The 13,037-nt window shown below is 46.3% G+C and overlaps 1 protein-coding gene across 9 annotated transcripts in view; it reads left to right on the forward strand.

Annotated features, from left to right (window-relative positions):
- Tbc1d1 (TBC1 domain family member 1) overlaps window positions 1-13,037 on the forward strand; it is a 199,138-nt gene that overhangs the window by 153,381 nt on the left and 32,720 nt on the right. For all 9 annotated transcript variants that reach the window (XM_006974594.4, XM_006974595.4, XM_076546328.1 and 6 more), the window contains 2 exons: window positions 5,544-5,729; window positions 9,580-9,741. In XM_006974594.4, coding sequence (XP_006974656.1) covers window positions 5,544-5,729; window positions 9,580-9,741 — 348 coding nt within the window. The remainder of the gene's footprint in view (window positions 1-5,543; window positions 5,730-9,579; window positions 9,742-13,037) is intronic.

A 13,037-nucleotide genomic window follows, 5' to 3' on the forward strand; every position in this document is an offset into this window, starting at 1 on the left:
GGCCAGAAGAGAAAACTTGGACTTGTCTTGAAAGTTGCCATTTGTGCCGTTATTGTTACAGTCTGTTTGTCTTTTCCCCTCAGATTTCAGTTCCATCCTTTACACTTCTGAGCCCACAGCACAATAGCTCTTCTTTCTGTGTTGTTTAGGGGCGCGCGTGCAAGTGCGCGTGCACGTGCTGCATCTTTTTAAAAAATGCTTCATCAGTGCTAACCAGGTGCTTCGCCGTAGGGGTGCACTTTGTAATAATCTTTGTTTGCCATGCCCTTAATGGAAATTTGAATGAATGTCTAAAATGCATGTATAAGACACAGTCCCTGTCCCTGGGATCATTCGGTGGATTTACCATGTTTACAGAATTCCTATAAAGCATTGAGCCAAATCTGTTTATGGAAGTAGAATGAATGGACAGTTTAGAATGGCACCTGCCCCTGCAGTGGGTTGAATGTGCGCCCTTCCCCAGATTCATATGTTGATGCCCTGGCCCCCAATGTGATGGTATTGGGTGGGAGATTAGGTCCAGCTGTAGAAGCCCAACCCAGCCCCTGGCGCGGACTTGTTTGAAAGCACACTTGTCCTCTCTGCCTCTCCCTCTCCATAGTGGAATCTCTTGACTCTCTTCAGCTCTGCCTTTAGCCTCCATGACATCTGTGCCATGGTCACACCTGTGCTGTGGCTGGGAGATGCTTGCGGGTGCGTGAGGAAGTGGGTGTCTTCTCTGTGGTTCTCTTCATCACACCGCAGGAGAAACTGAGCAGCGCAGAGACCCTGGGCTTCTGACCACACCTTTCCTGGCAGAGTGTGGTGGCCCTGCAGGGGCATCCTGGTTTCCAGAGGCCAGAGTTGGGAAGAGGACACAGCAGGGGCCGGGGGGGGGGGGGGGGGGCGGTGTCAGAAGCTCTGCTCCAAACCAGCTCCTTCACTGCAGTTAGCGGAACAGCACGGGTTGGGAAATCGCACCCCTTAGCTTTTTGTAGGATATTTTTCTGTTGTACTGAGTGACTCACTGGTCTCTGTCCCTGACTATTTATGTTCAGATCTGGGGTTTTTTGGAAGGAAATGTATTATTGCTCGATTTGTGTGGGTGGTGGATATGGGTCAGCAAGGAGGGACCCCTTTCTGAATGCATTTCTTAAGAAAATGGAATTAATTTTCGTTCAAACAATTGCCTTTGCCTAAGATAATGAGATTTGGCCAGTGTTTGAAAAGACAGATGTGTTTTTGTAATTTATTTATTGGTCAGGGTGCACATGATGGGTAGAGTCATTGTTTAATTTGAAATTTATTTAAAGGTACTTCTGGGGCTAAGGGGTTACCTCAGTGGTAGAACACTTGCTGAGTGTTCTCGAAGCCCTTGTTAAGATCCCCAGCACTGCAAAAATAAATACACGACATACCTGTTGTCTTACAGTGTCACGTAGTATGACACCACCAATTCAGGCAAATGTATGAGAATTTAGCAGCAGTGAACACACTGAAAGCCCAGATCTGGGGCTCTCCAACATGGATATAAATAGAATTCCCAGGTGTGTAAGCCTAGTTCACTGGGTCTCCCCTGGAGTTTAGGACTTATCAGGCCTGGGTGGATGGAGCCAAGACTGCATTTCTCACAGCTGTCAGGGTTGCCTCTTGTTGCTGCTGGAGACATACTCTGAGAAGCAGTTCCAAGGACTGAACTTACTGCCTGTGTTTTATCCACTGGGACCCACAGGCTGTTGGAGGCAGCTCGGAGGCAGATCTCGTCTTCTGTGCCCCTTGTAAGCTCCAGGGAGAGGACGCCAGATCAGCAATTGTAGTCCTGGACACCGGCAGTGGAAATAACAATGCTGAGTGGTCTGACGTCTTTTCAAAACTCCTTGTGGAGGAAATCTGAGAGTCCGGTGTGGGTATCAGTCAGTTAGCCCCATTTGGTGCCTGCTTTCTGGCTCTCTGGCACAGCAGTTGTGCACGCCACCGTTTCACTTCTCTGTATGTGCATCGGGGTGGAGGTCTTACTTAGCAGGTGGCCCTTCATCTGCTGCCCCAGCTTACCAACGTGACTGACTTCTTACAGTCTGTGTGCACCCCTTCTTTCCCCCGGTCTTAGGGGACTATCTGGCGTGGTCTCTGATCTCTACTGCTTCGCCCATGCTACACTTCACAGTTCCCTGGCCTTGGCAGCTGCCCTTCTTATGTTTCGGGACTCAGCACTTGACTGCCCTAGAAGGGCTCAGTTAGGGTTGGCTCGTTCGTCACCAGTGGCCCTCTGAACTCTTGTCGGCCCTGTTGACCTGTCTTCAACCACTCCTGACACTGTTAGGAATGGGGCCCATTCAGCTGTCACCCTGAGTACAGAACTTTGTTTTATTTTACCATTGTTCTGGGCTGAAGTGGCTGGATGCTTGGTCGCCGGAGGATTAACACTGAGACGGTGATGTTTCTTATAAAGTTATTTGTATATAAAGTTACGTGTGTGTTAAATATCCACCTATCTCTGTAGACCTCAATGGGATGGATGGATGATAGATAGATAGATAGATAGATAGATAGACAGACAGACAGATAGATAGATTATGTAATTAGAGAGCTGCAACCCAGTCACTTCTTGCCAATATTGCATGCTCTACAGGGCCTTGCATTTTTCTGTCCCTCTGATTTCTTTCTTTTCTGCTCTTTTCATCTTCCCAGGATGTACCGGGCTTCACTGGTTCCTTTTCTTGGATCCTCTTATATTTGTTGTTTGTGTTTGGGGTTCCGTGGTGGCTGTACTAGGTTGCACTCCCACCAGCAATGGAGGAGTGTAACAAAGTAACCAGCATGAGCTGTCATCTGTTACATTGATCGTAGCCATTCTGATGGGTGTAAAATGAAATCTCAAAGTAGTTTTGATTTGCATTTCCCTGATGAATAAGAATGTTGAACATTTCTTTAGATGTTTCTCAGCCATTAGAGTTTCCTTTTTTAAGAATTTTCTTCTTAGATCTGTACCCATTTTGTCAATCGGGTTCTTTGTTTTCCTGGTATATAGCCTCTTGAGTTCCTTGTGTGTTTTGAATATGAGCCCTCTACTGAACATGGAGTTGGTAAAAATCTTTTCCTATTCTGTAGGCTGCCATTTTGTCAGATGATGGTGTCCTTTACCATGTAGAAACCTTTCAGTTTTCTGAGGTCCCACTTATTAATTGTTTATCTTAGTGCCTGAGCTAACAGTGTTTTGTCCGGAAAGTCTTTTCCTGTGCCAGTGAGTTCAAGGCTATTCCCCACTTTCTCTTCTGTCAGGGTATGGAAGGCTCCCACTGTCAATGGGTGTGGCTTAATATGTGATTTAAGCTGTAGTAGTGTTTCTTTTATTAACTTGGGTGTCCTTGTGTTAGAATTACAGTGTCCTCTTGGTGGATTTTTCCTTTGATGATGTCCTTCCCCGTCTTTTCTGATTGGTTTTGGTTTGAAGTCTTTCATAAGGCTTTTATGAAAATCAGACAAGCTTATTTGTATCACCCAACAACCTGCTCTGATGACTTGCAAGTGGGCAAAGGCAGAGAACATTAGGAAGGGATTTATGTCTTTTTTTTTTTTTTGGTTTTTCGAAACAGGGTTTCTCTGTGTAGCTTTGTGCCTTTCCTGGGACTCACTTGGTAGCCCAGGCTGGCCTCGAACTCACAGAGATCCGCCTGGCTCTGCCTCCTGAGTGCTGGGATTAAAGGCGTGCGCCACCACTGCCTGGCTGGGATTTATGTCTTAAACCTCGAATCATCATCACACAAAACAGTGCTTGCACTCTTGCAGATCTAGGTTCAATGAAAACTGAACTCAAAGCTGGTACTTCAGAAGCCTTGTAGACGGCTCTAGTCAGAAACTGCACTGGACTTGAGACCAAGCTGTCTAGAGTATTCCTTGTTCCTGGCCGAGTTACAGCCCAGTGCTCTTAGTTCAGATGGGCAGGTTATTAGAAGACATTAAGTAGTTCCTGCTTCTGTGTGCACTCAGGGTCTCATAGCAGGAGATTCAACTCCAGGAAAGGCAGTGAACGGCCATTGCCAGTGGCTACTAGGGAAACGAGAACCCAGGAGTGTGTTAGGGCTGCCAGTCAGAAAAGGGTCTGTTTGGGTGATTTTGAGGCCTAAGCTGCCTCTGAAGGTTGTTCCAATTGCATATGTTAAGACCCATGTTCCTTAAGTTCTATGTACAGAGTCACTCCTGAGAATGCTTCTTGTCATGCCGGGCCCAGTTGTACAAGGACCTCGCTGCCTTTTAGTGTTAGGGTCACGGTGAGCAGGTGGGACATTGTACATGTCTATACAGCATTTGAGAGTTACAGTATCGTGTGTAACAAGAACATGGTTTCTGCAGAGAGGGAGTTAGTGTCCTGAAATGTGAGGAGTTAAATAAGACACAGGCATTTGGAAACTGGCACGGGGACATGGGAGTTGAAGTGGCTTCTAGTGGTGAGCAGGTGGCTCCTAACCCAGCAGACAGCGAAGTCCCTGCACAGCTGCTTGCTTACTCTGCTGTCTCTCTGGGCCTTTGTGTCCCTTTCAAGCAGTTGTGTGTCGTTTAGAATTGTCCAGATAAGTGACTACCTTGTATAATTGCCCAGTGCCGTGCCCTGCACTTGATGGGGGATCTACGAACAGTCCCGGTTCATATTGTCTCTTAAGGACGTTGAACTCCCTCAGACTATCTAACGGTCGGACAGTGAGTGCTTCTGTGAGCCAGGCTGCTGCGTCCCCACGCTGGGTCCCCCATGCCCGCCTGTGTGACACCGGGCACGTCTTTCAAGCACCTGTACCTTGTTGGTTTGTTATCAGAGTGTTTTAAAATAGAAAACTAGATAGTTTATAAAACTAAATACTGCTGTCTTAGGGCGGTTGTATTAAGTAAATGGCTACAGAAACTGGTAACAACTATATGATTGTTTAAAGGTTATTTAATCTTAAACCCTAAAGCATGTCTTTCAACATGAACTACTCTAGCTTCTGCTTCCGATTTCATATGTCATTTATTTCGTGTTTGTGACTCATACATAAGTCATTGTGGTGAATATTAAAACATAGTTTTTAAATTACATTTACCTTTTTTGTTGGCTGTGTATGTGAGGGGCGGGGCAAACTTGCATATACCACAGCACTCAGGGGGAGGTCAGAGGACAACCTTCGGGGGTCAGTCCTCCTTCCTTCATGTGGGTCCAGGAGATCACACTCGGGTTGCCAGCCTTAGTGACATGCACCTTTACCTGCTGAGCCATCTTGCTGGTCCCCCAATTTTACATTTGGTGATGCTGTGTCTTGCTAATTGAGCAGAAATTCCTGGGTTGGTAAAGCATTTGAATACATACTTTTTGTTGTTGGAGAAACAGACCATTCTGAGGCTGGTGTCTGACTCAGTAGGTGAAGATGCTTACTGTGTAAGCCCAGTGACCTGAGTTCAGTCCCAAGGACCCACATACAGGTGGAAGGAGAGAACCAGTCCACAGAGTTGTCACGCACACGCACACGCACACGCGCACACACACACAATTTTAGAAGAAAGAAATACCATCCTGCATTGTCCTTTGTCGTTTACAGATTATTCAGAGCTGGGAGAGCTCCCTCCACGATCCCCTTTAGAACCAGTGTGTGAAGATGGACCATTTGGCCCTGTAGCAGAAGAAAAGAAGAGGACATCCCGTGAGCTTCGAGAGCTGTGGAGAAAGGCTATTCTGCAGCAGATACTGCTGCTCAGGATGGAGAAGGAGAATCAGAAGCTGCAAGGTTGGTTTGGAGCTTGAAGCTGATCAGAACTGATGCTGCTCTTAGTGGATCCTCGCACACAGGATACAGTCTTAAAAGCCTCAGTCTAGGTGGCCTAGCATACATGGATGCTTGTCCTGTCTACTTTTTCAAAGTAACATTGACGCCATTTACTTTCCAGACAGTTAAAGAAAATCTTACTATGTTACGCATTCCTGCATGGCATCATAAGCACCATGTCTGTAACTTCTGAAATGTCAGCACCATTTAAGCTCTAACCCTAGAAGTGGTTTTTATTGTTTGGTCTCTTGGTCTATTTTGTTGTAATGGTAATTTTGTGGTGGGTTTATGGGTTTTCTTTTTTATTTATTTTTTCCTTTTTTTAATCCCCAGCCATAGTTTCTGCCTAGATACTGAGAATAAACTGATCCTATGTAAATCCTTAAGGTATATAACTTCATTTTATGTAGCTGTTTAATGAGTTCCTTAAAAAAAAAATTATCTGAGCTTTACCTGTATGGACACCAACTGTAGGTGAACTTTCTTTGAACTGCCAACTCCCAAATAATGACATGGAGACTTCTTATTAAGTATGAAAGCTTGGCATCAGCTAGGCTTATTCCCAACTAGCTCTTATAACTTAAATTAACCTGCTTATATCAATCTACATTCTGCCACATGACTTATTACCTCTCCTCCATACTGTACATCTGACTCCCTCTGCATCTGCTGGCGAATCCCACCTCTCTTCTTCCCAGAATTCCTGTCTCTTCCCAGAAGTCCCGCCTATCCTCTCCTGCCTAGCTATTGGCCATTTGGCTCTTTATTTAACTAATCAGAAGGTGCTTTGGCAGAGACACATCTTCACAGTGTACAGAAAGATTATCCCACTACAACCAACATTATCAAAATAGGACAGGAACTTAGAAAGTTTAAGTTTGGTTTAAGACTTGAATCAATAGTTGCTATTTTCAGAGTAGCTTCTGCATCTACATATATATCCCCGTGGGAAGCAAGTGGGTTCTAGGGTGTAAAGTGCAGCCTGGGTTTGAAGTCCTAAAGAATTTGAGTGGGAAGTCTGAACGCTCTTGTAGCAGGAAGTTCACTCACGATGACATGGCTTGAGGCAGTTTCAGAATTAGTGTGTTTCATTGAGCATTACCCTTGGTCACAGGCTTTTGTCTTTTAATGAGGACCCCGAAGTTTGACTAGAGCCGAAAGTAACTAAGACCCAGATCTTATGAATAAACTCTGAGAATGTGTTGTGTCCCGCGAGGTCCTGTTGGTCTCTCTGCTGCTCTTCTTTGCTGGTGTCACAGTGAGTAGATAGATGTCCTCATGATCAGGCATCTGTGAGTTACAACAGCACCAGATGCCAGGAATACAGCTCCTGCTGCTGAGAAAGGTGCAGACTGATGAAATGTAAAGAGATGAAGAGTCAGCATAGATGTTACGTTTGATCAGAAAGCAGTGATCTGAAGTAATAAAAACCTTTTGATGTGACGGTAGTCCAGCAGTTGGAACAGATGCTTAGAGATGAAGCCAGTGCTCCATTGCTGAGATTGTGAAGCTGAGAATAGGTTGTTCTGTCAGGGTGCCCTGGGCAGTTGGGGTACAGGAAGGGCAGTTTTAACAGGTCAGTATTAAGCTTTTTCCTACTTCATTCTTACTACTTTTCCTACACCCTTGAAGGTAATTCTGAAAGCAGGCATCTAAAAAAGTTTTGATGGGACAAAAAACATCAAAATTACTGAGTTCTTTTTGTGTTGGCCATCTACTACTGGTCATGGGCCTGTCCTTAAAAGTGGTTTGTCCCCAGTGAGACTCCATCAGAGAAAACTAATTTTTCATCTGCTGGTGGTTATCAGTTAGAGATAGTTTCTGGGTTAGGGATGGGGACTTTCGTCCACTTCTCTCAGAACTGGAGCCCATCTGGCAAGGACCCATGCAGGCCCTGTGCCTGCTGCCACAGTCTCTGGGAGTTCACATGTGCAAGTTCATGTGTGCAGTCCTGCTGTGTTTAGAAGCCTTGTTTTCATGTGTCCCTCTTCCCCTCTGGCTTTCACAATCCTTCTCCTCTTCAGTAAGGTTCGCTGAGCCCTGAGGGGAGGGAATTGATGGAGACATACTCTTCAGAACTGAGTGCTCTACGCTCTCTCACTTTCTGTACATTTTCTGCCTGTGGATCTCTGTATTTGTTCCCATCTACTGCAGAAGGAAGCTTCTCTGTTTTAGTTTCTCACACACACACACACACACACACACACACACACACACACACACACACACTCACACACAGAGGCTGGGGGTTACTGGTGATAATAAAAATATCTGTGGTCATAACATTACAAAGTGTGTCTTCAGGTAAATAACAGCTGTGTATTTGGAGATCTTTGTTGAAAATTGAAAAGGCTCATACTGTAGGTCTTAATGCTTAGTGTTCTTCAGTCAGTCTTGTAGGTGGCCAGGTAAAATGAAAACTACCTATAGAAGAAGCATATAGAAGAGTCTGGCTGCCTCTCGGGATCAGTAGAAGTTGTGACTGTAATTGGTGAAGAAGAATCAGCATAACCCCAAAGCAAAGTGCCTGCTACGTTGCCAGGGATGACTAGTCAGATGAGCATGGAGCAGCTGAGTGTGTGGGGTTGCCCTGATCACCTTGCCAGGGGCTGTGTTGTGCTCACTGGCTGCTTCACCAGGCTTATTGGCAGTGTTTACTCTGGTGGTCTTACAGCATTACTGCTTGAGTTCATTTATCTTACCTCTGTATAGCTCGGGATATGTTTATCTTGTAGTCAAAATGTAATCAACTTGCTAAATTCAATATAGGAAGCATTAATCCATTAGTTTGTGCTATACCTGTATTACTGAGAAATAATCAACAGTAGCAAGTTGATTGCTTAACAATATTTCATAAGCTTGGTAGGAGTGAGTTGGATGGGGAGTGTAGAACTTTCTCATTAAATATAGAATCTAGATCAGACAGGAACCAATCAGAGGGTGCACTATGTGTGCGGAACCATTATTCTGTGACTTTTTTTTTTTTAATACACTTTTTAAAAGAAGTTGAGGTGGCAGATGTGAGTGGCTCCTGAAGCTGATCAGGGTCCAAGCTGGCTTGCATGCTCTTGGGGGAAGAAAATAGAGGTGCGCACACGGCATTGTGTCTTTGCCTGAGCCTGCTTTCTGCTTTACGAGCGTCTGATCCAGTACTAATACTGCTCCGGAAGCCTTCCCCCAGGAGAGAAGTTCACCCACTGTCTCAGTCTCCCTGTCTGCATGTCAACACTTGGCAGCTGGGATTGTGGTTTTTCCCAGGGACACGGATAACTGGAGTCAGCTTGGAGAGGAAAGGGTTTGTTTGACTGACAGGTTGCGTCCATCACCAGGAAAGCGAGGGCGGGAACCTGGAGGCCGATCTGAAGCCGAAGCCATGGAGGAATGCTTCACCTGGCTTGCTCAGCTACCTTTTTTCTTTTTTCTTTCCTTTTTTGGTTTTTCAAGACAGGGTTTCTCTGTGTAACAGCTCTAGCTGTCCTGGATCTCGCTCTGTAGCCCAGGCTGGCCTTGAACTCACAGCGATCCGCCTGCCTCTGCCTCCCAGTGCTGGGATTAAAGGCATGCGCCACCACCGCCCAGCTTCAGCTACCTTTCTTACACAGCTTTTAGTCTCTGGATGGGGCACAGGTAGGGTGATATGACTAAAGATGCATTTTATCATTTCTGAAAGGAGAAAGCAGTCGGCCTCAGTCTGACCCGTGCTGATGGCTGCGTGTGCTGGACATCGCAGCAGTGGTGAGCGGGGCCGTGTGGGGTCACCACAGCTAGCAACCCTAGGGCTGCTCACCCACCCATCTCTCATCTCTTCCAGCCTCTGAGAATGATTTACTGAACAAACGCCTGAAGCTTGATTACGAAGAAATCACTCCTTGTCTCAAAGAAGTCACTGCAGTGTGGGAAAAGATGCTCAGCACTCCAGGAAGATCGAAAATTAAGTTTGACATGGAAAAAATGCACTCAGCTGTTGGGCAAGGTAGGTGTTCGCGTCACTGTCTGGCCGGCCACACCCACTGTGACGTCTAGAGGGTGGAGTGAAGATATTTGCAAGTCTAATTTTTGTGGCAGTCTTGCCTTTTCATCTTTACTCACTGTATTTCCAGATGTCTGACTGATTGATGTGGGTTCCATCACCTTTCATGATCTTAATTACATTAATGAAAACTCCCGGGACTAATATGTTGACAGGAAAACCCAGGGCTTAGTTGCCTGTGAGCTGGGTAAATGATAGGATAAATAGGAAACTAGAAAGAAATCGTGTGGTCTCGTGCTGGTTGTGTACCTAAGGAAACAACAGTATTCGGCTCACCTTCTAGGCAGGGGATCTGGGTTTGGACCCCATCCAGGTCAGCGTTTTGTAGTGTATGTAATCTTAAGCAAAGACTCAAGCTCCCTGAGTGAGCCCCACTTGGTTTTTAAATTTGTTTGAAAAGATGGGTTTTGTTTTTAATTGTGTGTATGTGTGCGAGTCTGTGCAAGTGAGTGCCCACAGACGTCAGAGACAGAGTTTTGGGTGGTTGTCAGTTACCCGATACAGAAATCAAACTCAGTGAATGCTCTTAACTACTGAGCAGTGCTCCAGCCCTGAGCCTTAGTTTGTGCATGTGTAAGGTGTGGATGGTGATGGTGGCTGGAAGGAAAAATGAACTGAAATCCTAGAGCATGGCACTTGAGTCTGCTGTCCGAGGTGGCTTGGAAGGTGGGGAGTAGGGATGCCTTTTCCTGTGTCTGCCAGTCTGAGTTTGCTGTATCCCTGAAGGGGTGAGTACAGAACTTGAGATGAGGTCTGGAAATGTTCCCAGCAGTTTGTCATAGTAATTCTCAAAAAACATGTGAGTCTGCATTTTGTCATTCCGTTTCTCTAGTTTGTTTGGTTTTTTTATTATTACTAATTAAGTTGGCATGCCAAGTAATAGGTTTTGCCATTTTCCTGACTCTCTGTCATTTACCCTGTTCTCGGTTGGTCCCCCCCCCCCCGCCCCCCTGCCCTCCCTCTGCCCCCTTGCGTCTCTCTCGTTTTGTTTTGCTCTGATTCATTTTCACTGTATACGGTCAAGTAAACAGGAATGGTTTCTCCTGAAGTGGATCTTGGTGAGCGTTGGTGTGAATGGGAGCCTTCGGAGAGGAATCGCATATGCTTAATGCTACTGAGCTCTGCTCAGTGTGCTCTGAACACCCAGCATCTGAATGAGGGCTGCACACACATGCATCGCAGGGTTTCCTGTGGCTGGATCTGTAGTAGGAAGCAGCCTCCACGTGTTAATCATTGCTAAAGAAGGCTAATAGAACTAAGTTTTTTTTTTTTCTTTTCAATGAAGTTTTTTTTATTTATATCTCTTACATGTATGGGTATTTTGCCTACATGTATGTCTGTATACCATGTGCATGTTTGGTGCCCAAGAAGGTCAGAAGAGGGTGTCAGGTCCTCTGGAACTGGAATTAGAGACAGTTGTGAGCCACCATGTGGGTGCTGGGAAAGAGTGGCCAGTATGTTTAGCCGTTGAGCTATCTATCACTCCATCCCCCCCTTTTTTTTTGGTTTTTCGAGACAGGGTTTCTCTGCGTAGCTTTGTGCCTTTCCTGGAGCTCACTTGGTAGCCCAGGCTGGCCTCGAACTCACAGAGATCCGCCTGCCTCTGCCTCCCGAGTGCTGGGATTAAAGGCGTGGCCACCACCACCCGGCTACTCCATCCCCTTTTAGACATTCTTAAAAACCTTGTCCTATGCTGGGGGATAACTCAGTGGATAAAACACCCTCTATGCAAGCGTGAGGACTGGAGTTCACACTCCCAGAACCCACGTAGACTTAGACAGGTGTGGGAACTACCCATAAGTCCCACACTCAAGAGACAGACAGGATTCCCTGGGAAGACTGGCTAGCTAGACTACAGACCTCCAGCTTCAGTAAGATACCCTGACTCCAAAAGTAAAATGGAGAGCTGTGGAGGAAGATACTTGATATCAGTTTTTGCCGTTATTTGCACATGCACACACACACCTCCACACAAACCCCGCACATTCAAACACTCATGCAAATAAGTAAATAAAGAGAAACTTTTACTGAGCTTTGACAGCGTGGGTCTTAGTGCTCATGGGTAGTTATTGCTAGTTTTGACCTTCCCTTCCTGCACGTGAGGGAGGCTTGAGTGATAGTGGCCTCAAGCCCTCAGCTTGCAGGAGTTCTCATCACCAGGCCAAGCTGTCTCTGGTTGAGCCATGCCTGAGAGTGCTGTTCTCAAGCCCCAGGCGTGTGTGTGTGTGTGTGTGTGTGTGTGTGGGATAGGGCTGGAGGCATGGTCTGCACAGCTTCCAGTGTGAGCCTGGGCAGGTGGCTTCACCTTTCTGCATGCCTGCCTCCTGGCCAGCAGCGGAGGACGTCTGGCCCACGCTGTCACTCTTGCACTGTCCTGCAGGGCTGATGGATTTTCTAGTCATCGTGGCTGCTGCAGTGTGAGCTCCATGGTGCGTGGTTGCAGTCGGCTGTTTTGAAAAGTAGCAGAAGCCGGGCGGTGGTGGCGCATGCCTTTAATCCCAGCACTCGGGAGGCAGAGCCAGGAGGATCTCTGTGAGTTCGAGGCCAGCCTGGGCTACAAAGTAAATTCCAGGAAAGGCGCAAAGCTACACAGAGAAACCCTGTCTCGAAAAACCAAAAAAGAAAAAAGAAAAAAAGAAAAGAAAAGTAGCAGAGATGAATGCGCCCGACTTTCCCTTCTCACAGTTAAGGAGGTGATGCTCTGAAGTGGTACCTCAGAAGCAGTTGCCTGGCACCTGGGCAATTATTTTCTGTTCCATTCAGTAAGGGAATGATAGGCTCTGGGTATGTGGACCCTGTGCAGTGGAGTTCGGCAGGGCTGTGGGATACGTCATAAGTGGGGTAAGCCAGGGATGATCTAGAGTTCCTTTGGCTTCTCTGACTTGGTCATCCCCTGAAGGAATGTAAACAATCAGAGGCTCTGTCATCCAGTTTCAACACTCGAAGACCTAACAACTTCAAACCAACGGCCACTGCTCATCCAGGCCTCAGACTTTTCGAATAATACTAAACCAAAGCATGACTTGGACCTTGCAAGCAGAGGCTAAGTCACCTCGGAGACTGTGAAACAGAGGACAGTCCTTGTGTAACCGATGAGGCTTTTCCTCCCAGTTGGGACGTAGACATTTTTCCAAGTTAACATGCAATGGGAGTAGCAGGATTAAGGAGTCAGCTTGGGAAACGAAAGAATTCTGTGGAATATTAAGTAACTCAAAGTTTGATGTGCATCAGATGATCTC

The sequence above is a fragment of the Peromyscus maniculatus genome, chromosome 10 (assembly GCF_049852395.1).
Source record: "Peromyscus maniculatus bairdii isolate BWxNUB_F1_BW_parent chromosome 10, HU_Pman_BW_mat_3.1, whole genome shotgun sequence".
Classification (NCBI taxonomy): domain Eukaryota; kingdom Metazoa; phylum Chordata; class Mammalia; order Rodentia; family Cricetidae; genus Peromyscus; species Peromyscus maniculatus.